The sequence below is a fragment of the Mustela lutreola genome, chromosome 6 (assembly GCF_030435805.1).
Source record: "Mustela lutreola isolate mMusLut2 chromosome 6, mMusLut2.pri, whole genome shotgun sequence".
NCBI lineage: Eukaryota > Metazoa > Chordata > Mammalia > Carnivora > Mustelidae > Mustela > Mustela lutreola.
The window spans coordinates 79,325,489-79,346,550 of NC_081295.1; the positions used below are offsets into that span (position 1 = coordinate 79,325,489).

Sequence of the window (21,062 nt, forward strand, 5' to 3'; positions counted from 1 at the left end):
CATAATGAGCACTTAGAGAATGGACTTTCCAGAAAAGAGCTTCCATTTTATAGATATTGTTGAACTTTTCAGAAATAGATTAATAAATACTTGTGATGTTATTGGAAGTATTGAACTGAAGTTTATATGTCTATCATCTGTAATTTAGCAGTTTATGTTGACTTTTAGTATCAACCTTTTGGCCTGACAAATGTCACAGATCATCTCAAACTCTGTTTTGAGAGCCTTTGTTCTACTGTATTAGCAGAAGTCAACATTTACCTCTAAGCTTCACCTGTATTTTCACTGGAATCGTAATGAAAAGATTCTTCAGGAGGGATTGGTAAATTACAACCCAGGGGCAAAATCTGGTACTGTTTTGTATGGCTAGTGAGCTCATTATTGAAAAAAATTACAAGACTGTTTTGTCACATGTGGAATAAAATTAAAATTTGGGGAGTGTAAAGTCTTATTGGAAGACCGTGGTACTTGTTCATTTGCAAGTGAACTGTGGCTCCTTTACAGCATCATAATTGAGTATTTGTAACAGAAACAGTTTGGGTATTGAGCCTAAAATATTTCCTAGGGAAAGTTTGATTCCTATTCTATAGTTCTATATAGATAAGCTGGCTGGAACAGTGTATGAAGCTGAATTTTATCGTTTCTAAAAAACTCATGGTCCTGATGAGATTCCTAGATCTTCCTGTCATAGGTTTATATGAAGTGATGGATCCACCATAGGTGGTGAAGCTGCACGTGTATGTAGCACCTACTGCATTATTGTTCCTGCCACCCTTTAACTCCCCATGTCTAATTTGTTTTCCTGGAGTCTTCTGTCTTGGGTTCCAGCTCCCTTCTCCCTAATTTTACCATAGTCTCTGAAAACTCAGGAGGATGGGAAGCTCAGTTCTAAGTTGTAAGTATGTACTAGAAAATAATCTTTTTCTTTTTTCCTTTTCAAAGATTTAGTATCCCTTACAGATCTTCTGGTTCTGTTCACCCAACTTATCTATTACTCACCAAGTTGTCCAAAGATGACATCAGCTGCACATTTAGGTAATTCTGCTTCTATTTTAAATAGTATAATAGAAAACATCTAAAAATACTTAATAATCCATTGTCTAGACATTTTGGGTGACTGACCTAGTTGGGTAAAGAGGTTTCCTAAGATGCAGTACTACTCATAACAAATTACATTGGTCCTGGAAGTAATCCATGAAATTTAATTTTGTTCATTGATGTTTTAAGTTGTTCCTAATTTACTACCTTTTTATGTAGAATCAGTTTTGCTGAGAATTTTAATGTTGCTCTTAAGGTCAAGATGTTCTTAAGAAATGCTGTTAAGATAGGTTTGATTGATAGGTACTATTGTGTTCTTTCTTGTGTTTTCTGTGCTTTATACTTGCCTGATGTTTTGATCAGTCTGCTTGTTTTAGCTCACATCTAAAACTTCAGATCTTCTCTTATTACAGAATAAAGCAAAAACAAAAACAAATCATGATCAGTGTAATAACTTTTAGTCTTTAACTGTTGACTGGATAAAGAGGTTTAAAATATTAACATTTAAAAGATAACTTACACTTTTTCCTTTGAATATCAGTGAAAGTTTACAAAGTAAAACAATTTAATAACAAAATGCTCCCATAATCTATAGACTCATAGTGTTCTAAACCTGTGTGTTACCATAGGAAAGCTGGCAAACTTCTGGGAAGAATTCAAGTGAGTCAAAGAAAAAAATTAGTTTGGGCCATATATATTAATGCTATATGCATCTATTAACCGGTATGCTTTTTTATGCAGTTATAACAGCTTATTAGTCTTAACAATGGCCCTCAAACTTCTTTCTGCCTTTACAGCATTTCCATGTATAAACCTGTAGATTAGGTCCTCCTGAGATATGCTCCTATAACATACTGTGCTTCCTTTGTTAAAAATGTTCCTCTGTGTAATTATTTGTCAGTGGACTGTTTTTTAATTTTTTTGGTGTGTTAATTCTGTTTATAGTGCTTAGCATAGTGTCTGTCACATACTAGGCACTCAATAGTAGATAAAACAATGAATGAATGAACGAATGAATGGCCATATGCTAAGCAGTTGTATCTCTCATTGTAAACAGGGTCTGGAACTGGTTAGAAAAACATCACTTAACATTTCTTCTCCATTTTCTTTTTGTCAAGTATTGACTTGAAGTCTTAGTGTGCATGGACTATAGAATATTATAACCTAAATTATGAATTTTAATGTTACTTTTACTATTACAGCTTACAACCTTGAGCTGCTAACTTTTGGTTCCTTACTGATTTGTAAAGTACTATTTTGTGTGTAGATTGGGTTAAATAACCTGAAAATATATTGGTTTGTAAAACCAAAAATATTACTTATTTTAGTGACTATTCCCTGTGTTACATGTATTTGTATTTGTGTTTTCCTGTATATATCTTAAAAGAAAGTCTTTACAATGCTCATTCATTTCACCCGTTTTATGGTGATAACCAATAGTGGTGTATTAGAAAAGGAGGTTTCACCTCTTCTGCCTTTTTAGCCATCCTTTTGGTTTGCTTTGGTTTTCTACTAGGCTGGACACTTGAATACATATATTTTTTTAAAGATTTATGTATTTATTTGAGAAAGAGTACATTTGTGGGGGAGGGGCAGAAGGAGAGAGAGAAAATCTCAAGCAGACTCCCCACTGAGCATGGAGCCTGGCATGAGGTCTGTCTCACAACCCTGAGATCATGACCTGAGCAGAAATCAAGAGTCAGATGCCTATTGACTAAGCCCCCTAGGTTCCCCAAATATTTATTTTAAGAAAAAGAAAAAGCAAATACAAGTAAGTGTTTGCTGGGAGGACAAAAGTTGTAAATTAGCTTCAAATCACATCTTCACTGTTAATCAGTGACTTAATGTGAAACAGTGAATGATCTGTTGTTTCTCAGCATTCAGATTTTGTCGTTTACTTTTTAAAAATTAACTTGAGGATATATTGAGCTTAATTGATCTTCCCTTAGGTTTCAAGTAATAATTTGACAATACCTCATCCTTTGGGCATTGAGTTGTGTGATTTTTTTTTTTAACTATTTAACCTTGTTACTCTTTTTATTTGTTTATTTATTTTTTGTTGTTGGATCTTTTTAGAACGGCAATGGCTACTCATAAATAAGATGTATTAAGTTCTTAATGTTTAAAATTTTTATTTCTAAAAATACTTGTTTATCAGATAATTACTCTCCTGCAAGTATGGTGACTGAAGTTCTTCGGATACTGTGTGATCAAAAAGAATGTGCAATCGAATGCTTATATAATAACACTGTGATTGAGGCACTTCTTCAGCCTATTCATAATTTAATGAAAGGAACTAAGGTTGGTATTTACTAAAGAGAGTCTCCTAATTGGGTATTAGGGAATATTCAAAGGGACTTTATTTCTGAATTCAATGTATTTGAAATATTTATTATAACATCTTTCCATGTATGAATGTATTTTATGCTGACATAGATTTTTATTTACTGTTAAATATTAGATATGTAGTTAGTTGATTTATTTGTTATTGGCAATGTGGGGGGAAATACAGTCAGGCTTAGATATGATTATAAGGATTGGAGAAGTTATTAAGGTAGTTGTCTTGCAAATCTAATAAATCTTGTGAGTTTTATTCTTTGTTTTAATAGCAATTTTATAGCCTTTACATTATTTTTCTGAATTCAGCTCTGTTTTATGTGAAGAACTAGTTTTTTAGAAAAAAAGAATACATATGTTCAGAATGGGATTTTTTATTTTTTAATTATTTTAAATTTTTTATTAACATATAATATATTATTAGCTCCAGGGGTACAGGTCTGTGAATCGCCAGGTTTACATACTTCACAGCACTCACCATAGCACATACCTTCCCGAAAGTCCATACCCAACCACCCTCCCCCGACCCTAGCAACCCTCAGTTTGTTTTGTGAGATTAAGAGTCTTTTTTTTTTTTAATTTATTTTTTTTTTATAAACATATATTTTTATCCTCAGGGGTACAGGTCTGTGTATCACCAGGTTTACACACTTCACAGCACTCACCAAAGCACACACCCTCCCCAATGACCATAATCCAACCCCCTTTCTCCCAACCCCCCTTCCCCCAGCAACCCTCAGTTTGTTTTATGAGATTAAGAGTCACTTATGGTTTGTCTCCCTCCCAATTCCATCTTGTTTCATTGATTCTTCTTCTACCCACTTAAGCCCCCATGTTGCATCACCACTTCCTCATATCAGGGAGATCATATGATAGTTGTCTTTCTCTGTTTGACTTATTTCGCTAAGCATGATACGCTCTAGTTCCATCCATGTTGTCGCAAATGGCAAGATTTCATTTCTTTTGATGGCTGCATAGTATTCCATTGTGTATATATACCACATCTTCTTGATCCATTCATCTGGTGATGGACATCTAGGTTCTTTCCATAGTTTGGCTATTGTGGACATTGCTGCTATAAACATTCAGGTGCACATGCCCCTTTGGATCACTACGTTTGTGTCTTTAGGGTAAATAACCAGTAGTGCAATTGCTGGGTCATAGGGCAGTTCTATTTTCAACATTTTGAGGAACCTCCATGCTGTTTTCCAGAGTGGCTGCACCAGCTTGCATTCCCACCAACAGTGTAGGAGGGTTCCCTTTTCTCTGCATCCTTGCCAGCATCTGTCATTTCCTGACTTGTTGATTTTAGCCATTCTGAATGGTGTGAGGTGATATCTCATTGTGGTTTTGATTTGTATTTCCCTGATGACGAGTGATATGGAGCACTTTTTCATGTGTCTGTTGGCCATCTGGATGTCTTCTTTGCAGAAATGTCTGTTCATGTCCTTTGCCCATTTCTTGATTGGATTATTTGTTCTTTGGGTGTTGAGTTTGCTAAGTTCTTTATAGATTTTGGACACTAGTCCTTTATCTGATATGTTGTTTGCAAATATCTTCTCCCATTCTGTCAGATGTCTTTTGATTTTGTTAACTGTTTCCTTTGCTGTGCAAAAGCTTTTTTCTTGATGAAATCCCAATAGTTCATTTCTGCCCTTGCTTCCCTTGCCTTTGGCGATGTTCCTAGGAAGATGTTGCTGCGGCTGAGGTCGAAGAGGTTGCTGCCTGTGTTCTCCTCAAGGATTTTGATGGATTCCTTTCGCACATTGAGATCCTTCATCCATTTTTAGTCTATTTTCGTGTGTGGTGTAAGGAAATGGTCCAATTTCATTTTTCTGCATGTGGCTGTCCAATTTTCCCAGCACCATTTATTGAAGAGGCTGTCTTTTTTCCATTGGACATTCTTTCATGCTTTGTCGAAGATTAGTTGACAGTAGAGTTGAGGGTCTATTTCTGGGCTCTCTATTCTGTTCCATTGATCTATGTGTCTGTTTTTGTGCCAGTACCATGCTGTCTTGATGATGACAGCTTTGTAATAGAGCTTGAAATCCAGAATTGTGATTCCACCAACGTTGGCTTTCTTTTTCAATATCCCTTTAGCTATTTGAGGTCTTTTCTGGTTCCATATAAATTTTAGAATTATTTGTTCCATTTCTTTGAAAAAGATGGATGGTACTTTGATAGGAATTGCATTAAATGTGTAGATTGCTTTAGGTAGCATAGACATTTTCACAATATTTATTCTTCCAATCCAGGAGCATGGAACATTTTTCCATTTCTTTGTGTCTTCCTCAATTTCTTTCATGAGTACTTTATAGTTTTCTGAGTATAGATTCTGTGTCTCTTTGGTTAGGTTTATTCCTAGGTATCTTATGGTTTTGGGTGCAATTGTAAATGGGATTGACTCCTTAATTTCCCTTTCTTCTGTCTTGCTGTTGGTGTAGAGAAATGCAACTGATTTCTGTGCATTGATTTTATATCCTGACACTTTACTGAATTCCTGTACAAGTTCTAGCAGTTTTGGAGTGGAGTCTTTTGGGTTTTCCACATATAGGATCATATCATCTGCGAAGAGTGATAATTTGACATCTTCTTTGCCGATTTGGATGCCTTTAATTTCCTTTTGTTGTCTGATTGCTGAAGCTAGGACTTCTAGTACTATGTTGAATAGCAGTGGTGATAATGGACACCCCTGCCGTGTTCCTGACCTTAGCGGAAAAGCTTTCAGTTTTTCTCCATTGAGAATGATATTTGCGGTTGGTTTTTCATAGATGGCTTTGATGATATTGAGGTATGTGCCCTCTATCCCTACACTTTGAAGAGTTTTGATCAGCAAGGGATGCTGTACTTTGTCAAATGCTTTTTCAGCATCTATTGAGAGTATCATATGGTTCTTGTTCTTTCTTTTATTGATGTGTTGTATCACACTGACTGATTTGCGGATGTTGAACCAACCTTGCAGCCCTGGAATAAATCCCACGTGGTCGTGGTGAATAATCCTTTTAATGTACTGTTGAATCCTATTGGCTAGTATTTTGTTGAGTATTTTCGCATCTGTGTTCATCAAGGATATTGGTCTATAGCTCTCTTTTTTGATGGGATCCTTGTCTGGTTTTGGGATCAAGGTGATGCTGGCCTCATAAAATGAGTATGGGAGTTTTCCTTCCATTTCTATTTTTTGGAACAGTTTCAGGAGAATAGGAATTAGTTCTTCTTTAAATGTTTGGTAGAATTCCCCCGGGAAGCCGTCTGGCCTTGGGCTTTTGTTTGTTTGGAGATTTTTAATGACTGTTTGAATCTCCTTACTGGTTATGGGTCTGTTCAGGCTTTCTATTTCTTCCTGGTTCAGTTGTGGTAGTTTATATGTTTCTAGGAATGCATCCATTTCTTCCAGATTGTCAAATTTGTTGGCATAGTGTTGCTCATAGTTTGTTCTTATAATAGTTTGTATTTCTTTGGTGTTAGTTGTGATCTCTCCTCTTTCATTCATGATTTTATTTATTTGGGTCCTTTTTCTTTTTTTTTTTTTTGATATGTTGGGCCGGGGTTTATCAATTTTATTAATTCTTTCAAAGAACCAGCTCCTAGTTTCGTTGAATTGTGCTATTGTTTTTTTGGTTTCTATTCATGGATTTCTGCTCTGATCTTTATGATTTCTCTTCTCCTGCCGGGCTTAGGTTTCTTTCTTGTTCTTTCTCCAGCTCCTTTAGGTGTAGGATTAGGTTGTGTATTTGAGACCTTTCTTGTTTCTTGAGAAAGGCTTGTACTGCTCTATATTTTCCTCTCAGGACTGCCTTTGTTGTGTCCCACAGATTTTGAACTGTTGTATTTTCATTATCATTTGTTTCCATGATTTTTTTAAATTCTTCTTTAATTTCCCGGTTGACCCATTCGTTCTTTAGAAGGATGCGGATTAGTCTCTAGGTATTTGGGTTCTTTCCAAATTTCCTTTTGTGGTTGAGTTCTAGCTTTAGAGCATTGTGGTCTGAAAATATGCAGGGAATGATCCCAATCTTTTGATACCAGTTGAGTCCTGATTTAGGACCGAGGATGTTATCTATTCTGGAGAATATTCCATGTGCACTAGAGAAGAATGTGTATTCTGTTGCTTTGGGATGAAATGTTCTGAATATATCTGTGATGTCCATCTGGTCCAGTGTGTCGTTTAAGGCCTTTATTTCCTTGCTGATCTTTTGCTTGGATGATCTGTCCCTTTCAGTGAGGGGAGTGTTAAAATCCCCTACTATTACTGTATTATTGTTGATGTGTTTCTTTGATTTGGTTATTAATTGGTTTATATAGTTGGCTGCTCCCACGTTGGGGGAATAGATATTTAAAATTGTTAGATCTTCTTGTTGGACAGACCCTTTGAGTATGATATAGTGTCCTTTCTCATCCCTTATTATAGTCTTTGGCTTAAAATCTAATTGACCTGATATAAGGATTGCCACTCCTGCTTTCTTCCGATGTCCATTAGCATGGTAAATTCTTTTCCACCCCCTCACTTTAAATCTGGAGGTGTCTTCAGGCTTAAAATGAGTTTCTTGGAGGCAACATATAGATGGGTTTTGGTTTTTTGTCCATTCTGATACCCTGTGTCTTTTGACAGAGGCATTTAGCCCATTAACATTCAGGGTAACTATTGAGAGATATGAATTTAGTGCCATTGTATTGCCTGTAAGATGACTGTTACTGTATATGGTCTCTGTTACTTTCTGATCTACCACTTGTAGGCTCTCTCTTTGCTTAGAGGACCCCTTTGAATATTTCCTCTAGAGCTGGTTTGGTGTTTGCAAATTCTTTCAGTTTTTGTTTGTCCTGGAAGCTTTTAGTCTCTCCTTCTATTTTCAATGATAGCCTAGCTGGATATAGTATTCTTGGCTGCATGTTTTTCTCGTTTAGTGCTCTGAAAATATCATGCCAGCTCTTTCTGGCCTGCCAGGTCTCTGTGGGTAAGTCAGCTGCCAACCTAATATTTTTACCATTGTATGTTACAGACTTCTTTTCCCGGGCTGCTTTCAGGATTTTCTCTTTATCACTTCGACTTGTAAATTTACTATCAGGTGACGGGGTGTGGGCCTATTCTTATTGATTTTGAGTGGCGTTCTCTGAACCTCCTGAATATTGATGCTCGTTCCCATTGCCATATTGGGGAAATTCTCCCCAATAATTCTCTCCAGTACACCTTCTGCTCCCCTCTCTCTTTCTTCTTCTTCTGGAATCCCAATTATTCTAATGTTATTTTGTCTTATGGTGTCACTTATCTCTCGAATTCTCCCCTCGTGGTCCAGTAGCTGTTTGTCCCTCTTTTGCTCAGCTTCTTTATTCTCTGTCATTTGTTCTTCTATATCACTAATTCTTTCTTCTGCCTCATTTATCCTAGCAGTGAGAGCCTCCATTTTTGATTGCACCTCATTAAGAGCTTTTTTGATTTCAACTTGGTTAGATTTTAGTTCTTTTATTGCTCCAGAAAGGGCTTTTATATCTCCCGAGAGGGTTTCTCTAATATCTTCCATGCCTTTTTCGAGCCCGGCTAGAACCTTGAGAATTGTCATTCTGAACTCTAGATCTGACATATTACCAATGTCTGTGTTGATTAGGTCCCTAGCCTTTGGTACTGCCTCTTGTTCTTTTTTTTGTGGTGAATTTTTCCGTCTTGTCATTTTGTCCAGATAAGAGTATATATGAAGGAGCAAGTAAAATACTAAAAGGGTGGCAACAACTCCAGGAAAATATGCTTTAACCAAATCAGAAGAGATCCCAAATCGTGAGGGGGGAGAAAGGGGATAAAAAGAGGTTCAAAAAGGAAGAACGAAAAAAAAAAAAGACAAAGAAAGAAAAGAAACTAATTAAAAAAAGAAAACAAATATAGAAAAATTTAAAAAAGAAAATATATATATATTACATAAACTAGTTAAAAAACGTTAAAAAAGAAAAGGGTAAAAGTTAAATAAAATTTTACCAGAAAGTGAGAAAAAAAAAAGAAAAAGAAAAAAATTAAATTAATTGCTAGACTAAAAAAAATCACAGGGATAATGCCATGAGTTCCGTGCTTTGCTTTCCCCTCCTCTGGAATTCTGCTGCTCTCCTTGGTATTGAAACCGCACTCCTTGGTAGGTGAACTTGGTCTTGGCTGGATTTCTTGTTATCTTCTGGGGGAGGGGCCTGGTGTAGTGATTCTCTAGTGTCTTTGCCCCAGGCGGAATTGCACCGCCCTTACCAGGGGAGGGGCTGTGTAATCCGCTCGGGTTTGCTTTCAGGAGCATTTGTTCCCTGAGCGCTTTCCGTAGAGTTCTGGAGGATGGGAATACAAATGGCGGCCTCCTGGTCTCCGGCCTCTAGGAGCGAGAGCCCGGGGCCCCACTCCACAGTGCGCCCTCAGAGAACAGCGCCCAGTTACTCCCGTTGACCTCCGGCCATGCTCCGAGCTCACCGAGCCTGTGGCTGGTTCAAGGTAACACCGAACTATGAGCTTACTGTTGGCTTTGTCTCTGTATCTGGTTTTCCTGTTCCAATACCCGCAAGCTCTGCGACACTCAGACACCCCCGATCCTTCTGTGACCCTGCGGGACCTGAGGCCACTCTGACCCCGCGTGGGCCTCGCCCCGATTTAGTCTTGGAGCCATGTCCCTCAGCGGAACAGACTTTTAAAAGTCCTGATTTTTTGCTCCATTGCTCCGCCGCTTGCCGGTAGCCAACGCCTCCCCCCGGGGTCTATCTTCCCGTTGCTTTGGATTCACGTCTCCGCCAGTCCTACCTTTCAGAAAGTGGTTGTTTTTGTTTCCAGAATTGCTGTTCTTCTCTTCCATCTGCTAATGGATTTGCAGGTGTTTGCAATCTTTAGAGAAGCTATGTAGGTGATCTCCTGCTAGCTGAAGTTGTCTCAGCCTGCTACTTCTCCGCCATCTTGACTCCTCCGAGATTAAGAGTCTTTTATGGTTTGTCTCCCTCCTGATCCCATCTTGTTTCATTTATTCCTTTCCTACCCCCTAACCTCCCCACCAGAAAATATGTTTATATCGCTTTACAGTTTGTATGGCCTGTTCTTTTATTTATTTATTTATTTATTTATTTGATTTTTTGAAATTAATTTTTTACATTGGCCTGTTCCTTTAATTATATAATGTAATCCTTACAATTGATGCTGAAAGAAGTGGATTGATCAAGGTCAGACATTTAATAGGAGGCAGAGTTGATACCACTAGTAGCATGGCTATCTGTACATTTCTATGACTTAAGCTTCAGGGGGAATGACTTGAGTCTTAATAGGCTAAAGATTTTGCCTTTCCATGTCTGTGTTTTGTAGTGTTTTTACTGTTTTCATCTCCTAGCCCCGCCCGTCTATAGTCTGGGCAACTGTTCATCCCTTCATGTAGTCATTATTCTTTGTTCATTCAGAAAACATTAAGCATTTATGTGAATGTGCTACAAAGTATGGAATTCTAGGAATTTAAGGGTCTGTAATTTTGATTTTATGTTTAGACTTGGGAAGATAAGTAGCGAAGAACCAACAGAATTCCTAATACAGTTTAATATAATAGAATGCCATAATGTCAATAGTAACATGAAATATGAACCTTATGCCGGAGTTGAGAAATGTGCTCTTGGATTTTGTTTCCATGCCATTGTTTGTCTTTGCTTGCATCTTTTGTCTTCTTGTAGCTTCTTTCCTTTATCTGTAAATATGCCTGAATCTGTCTTATAGGATGAGAGAAGCTCTTGATCATCTAAAGCACATCTCTGACTACCACCTAATATCCGATCTTTTTAATGATAAGCTTTTAATAATGGAAGACTGCCGTTGTTGTCCTGGTTCCCTCTACTCTGTCATGTTTCAAAACACTGCATTTTGATATTACCTCCAGCACAGTATTTATGCTGCTTTGATTGCTGTTGCTTGTAACTTCCTACACCTATAACTAGTGACCACTTTTCAGACTATTATCTACCTGATTATTAACAAAATAGACAACTTCTAAAATTGTTTATATGGCTTTCCTACATTCCTATGTATTTTTCACCCTCGCTTTCTAACCATTCTTTCTCTGTCACCTATGAGGGCTCCCCCTTCCAGGTCCATGCTGTCTTCAGTGATTCACGACCTAGTTTACTCTTTTCTTCAGATGTGAGTTTTTCCTAGATGATTTCCTCCAGTTCCAAAGATTAGATGTATAGTTAACTTCTAAATTTAGATCTCTTCAGCTCCAGATTTTTTTTAGATGCCTGCTAAACACTTTTTGAATTACTCCCTGAGAAAATCAAACTCAGTTTTCAAAACAATAGTTTTTGGTTTGTCAGGTTTTTCTTTTTCTTTTCATTTTCTTTCTTTTCTTTCCTTTTTTTTTTTCTCTTCTCCACTTCTTCACACTCTCAAATCTAGACTTCTTCCTCGTTTTCTTCATTCCATTTATAATTAAGACCTGTAGACTTATTCTCCTATGTAGCTCTAAAATCCATGTATGTCTTTTAATCCCTACTGCTGCTTATTTTGTTTAAACTCTGATAATCCCTTGCTTGGAATATTGAAATAATTTTATTTTTTCCAGTATTTCACCTCTCTGGCCTGTCCTCTGCATTGTCATTAAAGCCATCACAATGCTTTCTTGCTTGTTGCTTGCTAGATAAATGTATAGTTAAAAAGTCTGAAATTTATTAACTTTTATATTGTATCTTACCTATTTTCCCATGTATTTCAGTTATAACAGATCATTTGCATTTCTTGATAAGATTATAATATTTTCTTACTTTTACATACTTTACCCTCACCCCGGGAAGTCTTGGTCTACGTGAAAAATTCAGAGTATAATTTTTTTTTTTCTCCAAAAATTTGTCCTGGTTCTTCCTTGGCAAGTTAGGCATTTATTTCTCTATATTCCCATGAAATAAAGAAGAGATTAAGACTTATACTTTTCTCTGAAAGAACCAATTCTAATAGGAAAGGCAGACTATTAAAATACTAGATGGGGAATAGAAAGGCTTTTAAAAAAGTAAATATATGAGAGAAGGAAAGTATTCCAGGCAAAAGTTTTTTTTTTTTTTTTTTTTTTTTTTAAGAAAGGTATTTAATGTGAAAATAATAGACTATATAATAAATGCCTAATATAATAAGGAAATGTTCAGGTGAACAAGCCTGACTCATTAGTTATGCTAACCCACTGAATTGATTAGGCTATATTGGTTGCAAAGTATAAGTACTAGTAGACTTAGTAGACTAGTAGACTTAGGCTTCTAGATGGGCTCCAGCCATCTGAGGATGACTCTAGTTTTTATTATTTGCCTTATACTAATTTGCTATATACTGGCAAAGATATTTTTATATTTTCACTTAAAATAAAGAAATATGATTAGTTTATCCCCCATTAGATGACATCATTGGTCATGGGCCAGCCCATGGAATTGGATGTCCTTCCTCAGACCTATAACTCGTAACCCAACCAATTGTATGAAGGAATGGTGTTCCCTAGAAATGATGACAGTGTGTTAGAAACCATGTATAATAAAATTAAGGTAGATATTCAGGAGCCAGTGAGTGGGAAGTAAAGGGCAAAGTGGATTTAGAGGTGCTACTGCATTTGTCAAACAGAATTATATATAAAACTGTTATGAGAACAGAAGTTCTCTCAACTGTCTCAATAAATAATAACTGGTTTGGATAAAAAGTCTATATGTAGTTGCGTCATCAGCTGGCCTGATAAGTGAATATGACACATTTAATCAGACATACTTCATAGCCAATCATTAATTTTCTTTTTGTTGTGGTAATGTAACTTCATTAGACTACACTACCACACTTAAATTTTAGTCTGTGGATTGTTAGCGTGCCATAACATTATATGATTTGTTATCTTTTTAATGTATAGGCTGCTCCAAATTGCTCTGAAACAGCTTTAATTCATATAGCTGATATTTTGGCAAGAATTGCATCTGTAGAAGAAGGACTTACCTTACTACTTTATGGAGAAAATATGAATTCCTCTGAAGAAAAAAGGTATATGTCTATGTTTTAAGTTTTTGGAATTTTTAGCATATTTTCTCAATCTGATTCACAGTTTCCAAAATGTCATACAGTATGTTAATAATGAAAATCAGGATAACTATTCTAGATACTATCTAGGTTCCTGATCAGCCACTAACAGTGTATTATATGATCACAGATTGAAGTAGTAACCAGGATTATGGAATATGCAGGCAGAATAGGTCTTGATGTGAGCAACTTCAAAGTAAGAATAGGAGGGTTCACTCTAGATGGGAAGTTTTTGCTGCTTGAAGTCTTTCAGACCTCTGAAGCCACCCATGACTGATTCAAGTCAAACCTCACAAAGGTACACAAAGGAAAGGCTAACTTCTCCATCTTCCTTCTCTACCCTCGCTTAGTTCTATCTCCTGGTTAGTTACCAATGGTAACATTTTGGTTATGGTTTTAGACTTTCTCTGAACTTACAATGATCTATCAAACATATATTCATAATCACAGAATTTTTGTTTCCTTTTCATAAAAATAACATCATATACAATATTCAGTTTTCTTATGTGTAACCATAAGCATCTTCCCAGATGAGTAAAAAATGAAACACTGTTTTTAATAGTTCCATAGTACTTTGATATGGCCTTACCATAATATTTTCAAACTTTTACCCTATTAATATCAGATTGTATGTAGGATTTTGCTTCCATAAATAATGCCACAAAAAGTGGTTTTTTTTTAAGTCTTGATTGTGATGGATTATATTAATCTTTGAATAATGAACTCAGCATTGCATACCTAAAATAAATCCCATTTTGTTGTGGTATAAAATTCTCTTTATATATTGTTAGATTTGATTTGCTAATCTTTGTTGAGGATTTTTGTGTCTATGCTCATGAGAGATATCAAACTTTATTTTTTCTAATATTATTGTTTTTTCTTGATCTATTCTAATGCTACCCTCATAATGAGTCAGAAACAGAAAGAATGCTTTCTGTTTTCTGGAAGAGATTGTGGAGAATTGGTATAATTTATTCCTTAAATGTCTCATAGACTTCACTAGTGAACCTATTTGGGCCTGGTGTTTTCTGTTTTGAAAGATTATTAATTGATTCATTTTTTATGTTAGATATGTGCTTATTCAGATTGTTTATTTCTTATGTGAGTTTTGGCAGATTGCATCTTTCAAAGAATTGATCCACTTTTCTTGTTCACTAAATTTGTGGATATAGATTTTTTATAATATTCCTTTATTACCCTTTTAATGTCCATGTGATCTATATTGGTGGTCCCTCTTTCTCTTCTGATATTAGTAATTTGTTTTATTTTTAACTTAGCCAGAGGCTTATCAATTTTATTGATATTTTAAAAAGACCAACTTTTTTTTTTTTTTTTTTTTAAAGATTTTATTTATTTATTTGACAGAGAGAAATCACAAGTAGATGGAGAGGCAGGCATAGAGAGAGGGAAGCAGGCTCCCTGCTGAGCAGAGAGCCCGATGCGGGACTCGATCCCAGGACCCTGAGATCATGACCTGAGCCGAAGGCAGCGGCTTAAACCACTGAGCCACCCAGGCGCCCTAAAAAGACCAACTTTTTTTCCCTCTGTTGATTTTGGTTTTGTTTTGAACTTCATTGATTTCTGTCTTAATTTTTATTTTTTTCTTCCTTGGATTTTAGTTCTTTTCCTAATTTCCTGTGGTGGAAGACTTGTTAGATCTATCTTAACATGTATATTTAGTGCTATAAATTTTCCTCTAAGCACTGCTTTTGCTTCATTTTACAATTTTTGATAAGTTGTGTTTTCATTTTCACTTCAAAATATTTTAAACTTCTCTAAAGACTTCTTTGACCTATATATTTATGAGTCTGAGAGAGCATTCTTTTTAATTTCAGGTGTCTTATGGCTCTGAATGTGGTCATTCTTGGTGAATGTTTTGTGTGAACTTGAGAAAAATGTATATTCTGCTGTTGTTGGATGAAATATTCTATAGATGTCAGTCATATTTAGTTGGTTAATGGTGTTCAGTTCAGCTTTCTCATGCTGAATCTGTCAATTAGTTACATTGTATTGATCTTCAAATATATAAGTGGATTTATCTATTTCTCCTTGCAGTTCTCTCAGTTTTTGGTTTGTGTATTTTGATCCTGTTGGTTGGATTGTCTATTTGGAAAAATTATCCCTTTATTATATAAAGCCCTGCTCTGATAGTTTTCCTTCCTGTGAAATGTGTGTGAAGTTAATATAGCTACTCCAGCTTTCTTTTGATTGTCAGTGTGATGTATCTTTTTCCATTCATTTTAATCTTTGTTTTTATGTTTAAAGTAGGCTTCTATAAGTAACATAATTAGGTCCTGTTTTTTAATCTACTCTGATAATCTTTTAATTGATGTAATTAGATTGTTGATAGTGATTATTGATAAGGTTGGATTAATATCTACTGTGTTTGTGATTGTTTTTTATTTGTTGCCCTTGCTCTTTCCTTTCTTTATGCCACTCTTTATCTGCCTTTTGTCTCCTCCCCCAACCCCATCATATGTGTGTTTTAGTCTGTTTACATCTGGTACATTTTGTCTTAAAATAATCACACAGGACTAAAGTCTTTACATGGGTCACCATTTAATCCTCCCAGTAGCTATGGGGGGGGGGCTTTGTTTTAATTTTAATTTAGTATAATGAGAGTGACTGTTTATTGTATTTACTGTAGACTTAATTCACTTAAAAATTATCTTTCTGCCTGCAAAAGTAACATGTACTGGCAGTGAATTTGGGAAGGAAGAAGGCAGTAATAGTAATTAGGTTGAGAGAGAGCATGGAATGAGGGTTAGGCACATGAGTCCTGGTTCTAAACCTCTTGGGTTCACATCCCAGCTTTATTACTCAGTCACCACACTTCTCTGTGACTGAGGTTTTTTTCATCTGTGAATTAGAGAAAATCACCACCTGCCTCATAGGGATGTTGAAATTTTAAACAAATTACCATATGTGAGGCACTAAGGGTTAGCTTTTAGTGTGCACACATGAAGGGAGTTTGTGCTATGCATGTTTTCTTCAAATACCTGACAAGTTTTATAGAAGGTAAGCTTTTTGATTTCCTACCTGTCTTAGACAGGAAAAATCTATTTTTCTACTTGGTTGGTAACTTGACTGGGTAGAGACTGCCTTTTTTGCCTCTAAAAGTTTCTAGAACCTGATGTTTCCTGAGAGTGTAATTTATTCTAGAAACTTTTACTTAGGAATTAGCTAGACAGTTTTTTATTTTTAAATTTTTTATTTCTTTTCAGTGTAACAGTATTCATTGTTTATGAACCACACCCAGTGCTCCATGTAATCCATGCCCTCTCTAATACCCATCACCTGGTTCCCCCAACCTCCCACCCCCTGCCCCTTCAAAACCCTCAGATTGTTTTTCAGAGTCCATAGTCTCTCATGGTTCACCTCCCCTTCCAATTTGTCTCAACTCCCTTCTCCTCTCAATCTCCCCTTGTCCTCCATACTATTTGTTATGCTCCACAAATAAGTGAAACCATATGATAATTGACTCTCTCTGCTTGACTTATTTCACTCAGCATAATCTCTTCCAGTGCCGTCCATGTTGCTACAAAAGTTGGGTATTCGTCCTTTCTGATGGAGGCATAATACTCCATAGTGTATATGGATCACATCTTCCTTATCCATTCGTCCATTGAAGGGTATCTTGGTTCTTTCCACAGTTTGGTGACTGTGGCCATTGCTGCTATAAACTTTGGGGTACAGATGGCCCTTCTTTTCACTACATCTGTATCTTTGGGGTAAATATCCAGTAGTGCAATTGCAGGGTCATAGGGAAGCTCTATTTTTAATTTCTTGAGGAATCTCCACACTCTTCTCCAAATTGGCTGCACCAACTTGCATTCCCACCAAGAGTGTAAGAGGGTTCCCCTTTCTCCACATCCTCTCCAACACATGTTGTTTCCTGTCTTGCTAATTTTGGCCATTCTAACTGGTGTAAGGTGGTATATCAATCCATCAGAATCCTAGAGGAGAACATAGGCAGTAACCTCTTCGATATCAGCCACAACAACTTCTTTCAAGATATGTCTCCAAAGGCAAAGGAAACAAAAGCAAAAATGAACTTTTGGGATTTCATCAAGATCAAAAGCTTCTGCACAGCAAAGGAAACAGTCAACAAAACAAAGAGGCAACCCACAGAATGGGAGAAGATATTTCCAAATGACAGTACAGACAAAAGGTTGATATCCAGGATCTATAAAGAACTCTTCAAACTCAACACACACAAAACAGACAGTCATATAAAAAAATGGGCAGAAGATATGAACAGACACTTCTCCAATGAAGACATACAAATGGCTATCAGACACATGAAAAAATGTTCATCATCACTAGCCATCAGGGAGATTCAAATTAAAACCACATTGAGATAGCTAGACAGTTTTATGCTGAAGACTTGCATCCTTTGGCACAGGGTTTTTTTTCTTCTGTTATGTGTTTGATCATTTTTCTGCTTCTGCTTTCTCTTTCTGGTGCATCTGTGAAGGGGATGTTGAATTTCCAAGAGTGACCATCCCTTAGCTTTTCCCGTTTAATCTTTGTTTTGTACAAAGAAGCTGTTCTTGAATTTATCTTGACAACCACTTTTAATTTCTGAGGATTCTTGGCCTTGCTTTGGTACTTTCTTCCAAACTTGTCAAATGGACAGGGTTTTCCTGCCTAGGGAGTAAGGGCCTGATAGCTAGAGCCTATGGCCCAGTGAGGGAGGGCCCTTTCTGGTCCAGAGTGCTGACTTCAGCCACTTTGACTACCTGTCTGGATGGATACCACATGGATGTTCTTAGCCACATCTGACCTGACTCTAGTTGAGTTTGAGCATCTCATTTGTGTTATGGAGATATGGTTTTGGCTGCTTTCATTTTATGATAGCAAGGTTTCTTTCCATACCATTTCTCTGTTTGTTTTATTTTTTTCATTGACCTGAAGTGTTTTATGCACACAGTAAACATATAAGGCTTAGTATCAAAAAGAGTAGTTCCTTCTTTGTTCTCCAATGCAACTACTTTTGGCTGCTTTAGATGATCATTAGATAATATCCTTCTAATACTTTTAATCTAATACTAGAAGTTCCTTCTAATACTTTTATCCCTTTTAATTTAAGGGATAATCCATTGTTTTCTTTCTCCCTATTCCTCCCAACCACTTACAGAAACACAGCTGGGTCTCTCCTCCCAACTCCTTGCTGCCCAACAGTAATGCAATACAGTTGAACAGTAACCTTCATTAGGGTCATACTGTATCTACCTGTAATCTTCACAGCCCAGCTGTGTGATTACTTTTTTTTCCCACAACTTTTTATTTTCTCTGGAATTAATAATTTTCTTTAGCATATTTTAAAAAATTTACTTCTATTTCTTTGTTAAATCATCTATATGGTCTTTCCTATTAAATCCTTTGTATATTCAAGTACTGGACAAATTCTATTAATTTTAATTTTATTAAAAAATGTTTTTAAAGCTTTCTGACTTTATTTAAGACTGGTGCTGGGAGTGCCTGGATGGCTCAATCATTATGTTTCTGATTTTGGCTCAGGTCATGATCTCAGGATCCTGGGATCCAGCCCTGCATCAGGCTCAGTGCTCAGCAGGGAGTCTGCTTGTCCCTCTCCTTCTGTCCTGTGCCCTGCTTGTTTGTACTCTCTCTCTCTCTCAAATATATAAAACAAACAAACAAAAAACTGGTGCTGTCTTGGTCTGATGGATAGCTTTTATCCTGGTAACAACCTTTATATATTGCTATTTGTTATATAGAAATTATTTGTTTCCAAACTATTTGCTATTTGTTCTATGGAATCTATTTGTTCTGTGGAAAAATGCCACTGGAATTTTGATAGGAGTTGCCTTGACTCTTTACTGTATGTCATATTAACTTTTTAATAATTTTCCAGTTTATGAGCACAGAATATCTTGCCATTTATTTGTATCTTCAGTATGTTTTATCAGTGTTTTGTAGTTTTCAGTATACATGTCTTTACTCTGGGGTTAAATTTATTTCTAGGGTTTATTTTTTTTAATGTGACTTATTACCTTTTTGATTTTTCTTGTTCATTATTAGTGTATAGAGGTACACAGTATTTTTGCATATTCTCTATTCTGTAGATTTAATGAATTTATTTATTCTAACAGTTTTTTTGGTGGTCTTTAGAGTTTTTAGTATGTAGTATCATGGTGCCTGTGGATAGTGATAGTTTTAATACTTTTATGATTTGGATCTCTTTTATTTCTATTTCTTGTCTAATTGCTGTGGCTTAGACTTCCAATATTATGTTGAATATAAATGATGAGAGTGGACATCCTACTCAGCTTTCTCTGTTGAGTATGATATTTGCTGTGGGTTTGTCATATATGGCCTTTATGGCCTTTATTATGTTGAGGTATGGTATCTCTTTACCTGCTTAATTGATAGTTTTTATAACAGATGATGTTGAATTTTATCAGGTGCTTTTACTGCATCTATTGAGATAATCATATGATTCTTATCCTTGATTTTTTTAATATAGTATATCATGTTGATTTGTGGATGTTAAACCATCCTTGCATTCTTGGAATGAATCTCACTTTATCATGATGTATAATACTTGTATTGTTGAATTTGATTTGCTGATACTGAGAGTTTTTGCATCTATGTTCATTAGGGATATTGGCCTGTAATTAATTAATTTATTTTCTTTTTTTCTTTCTTTCTTTCTTTCATATTTTAAGGTTTTATTTATTTATTTGACAGAGAGAGATCACAAGTAGGCAGAGTGGCAGGCAGAGAGAGAGAGGGAAGCAGGCTCCTCACTGAGCAGACAGCCAATGCAGGGCTCGATCCCAGGACCCTGAGCTAAAGGCAGATGCTTTAACCCACTGAGCCACCCAGGCGCCCCTGGCCTGTAATTTTCTTTTTGTGGTGTCTTTGTCTGGTTTTGGTGTCAGGGTAGTGCTGGTTCGTAAAATGAATTTGGAAGCTTTCCTTTCTCTGCATCTTTTCGGAGGACTTTAGAAAGAATATGTATTAAATCTTTGAATGTTTGGTAGAATTCACCACTGAAAAGCCTTCTGGTCTTGGAGGTTTGTTTGGGAGGTTTTTGATACTAGTTCAGTTTTAGCAATCAGTCTGTTCATTTTTTCTATTTCATGATTCAGACTTGGGAGATTGTTTCTAGGAGTTTTTCCATTTTTTTTCCTACATTGTCCAATATGTTGGTTTATAATTGTTTGTAGTAGTCACTTATGATCCCATTGTATTACTTTATTTCTGATTATTTGAGCTCTCTTTCTCTTGATGAGTTTATTTAATAGCTTTTCAATTTTATTTATCTTTTCAAAGAACCAACTCTTAAGTTCGTTCATATTTTCTATCACTTTTTTAGTCTTGATTTATTTTTGATCTGATCTTTATTACTTTCTTCTAACTTAGGCCTTCCTTTTTTTCTCCCCTAGTTCCTTTAGGTATAAAGTGGAATTGTTTGATAGTTCCTATTTCTTGAGAGAGTTGAGTATTGCTATGAATTTCTTCTTAGAACTACATTTATTGTATCCCAGATTTTGGTGTGTTATATTTCTGTTTTCATTTGTCTCTAGGTATTTTTCCATCTTTGATTTCTTCTGTGACATAGTAGTTTGGTGACATGCTAATCTCCACATAATTATAGTTTTTCCAATTCCCTTTTGTAATTGATTTCTAGTTT

At 35.9% G+C, this 21,062-nt stretch overlaps 1 protein-coding gene across 5 annotated transcripts in view; it reads left to right on the forward strand.

Moving 5' to 3' along the window:
- TBC1D32 (TBC1 domain family member 32) overlaps positions 1–21,062 on the forward strand; it is a 248,840-nt gene that overhangs the window by 41,988 nt on the left and 185,790 nt on the right. For all 5 annotated transcript variants that reach the window (XM_059177703.1, XM_059177706.1, XM_059177704.1 and 2 more), the window contains 3 exons: positions 943–1,035; positions 3,197–3,339; positions 13,236–13,363. In XM_059177703.1, the coding sequence (XP_059033686.1) occupies positions 943–1,035; positions 3,197–3,339; positions 13,236–13,363 (364 nt within the window). The remainder of the gene's footprint in view (positions 1–942; positions 1,036–3,196; positions 3,340–13,235; positions 13,364–21,062) is intronic.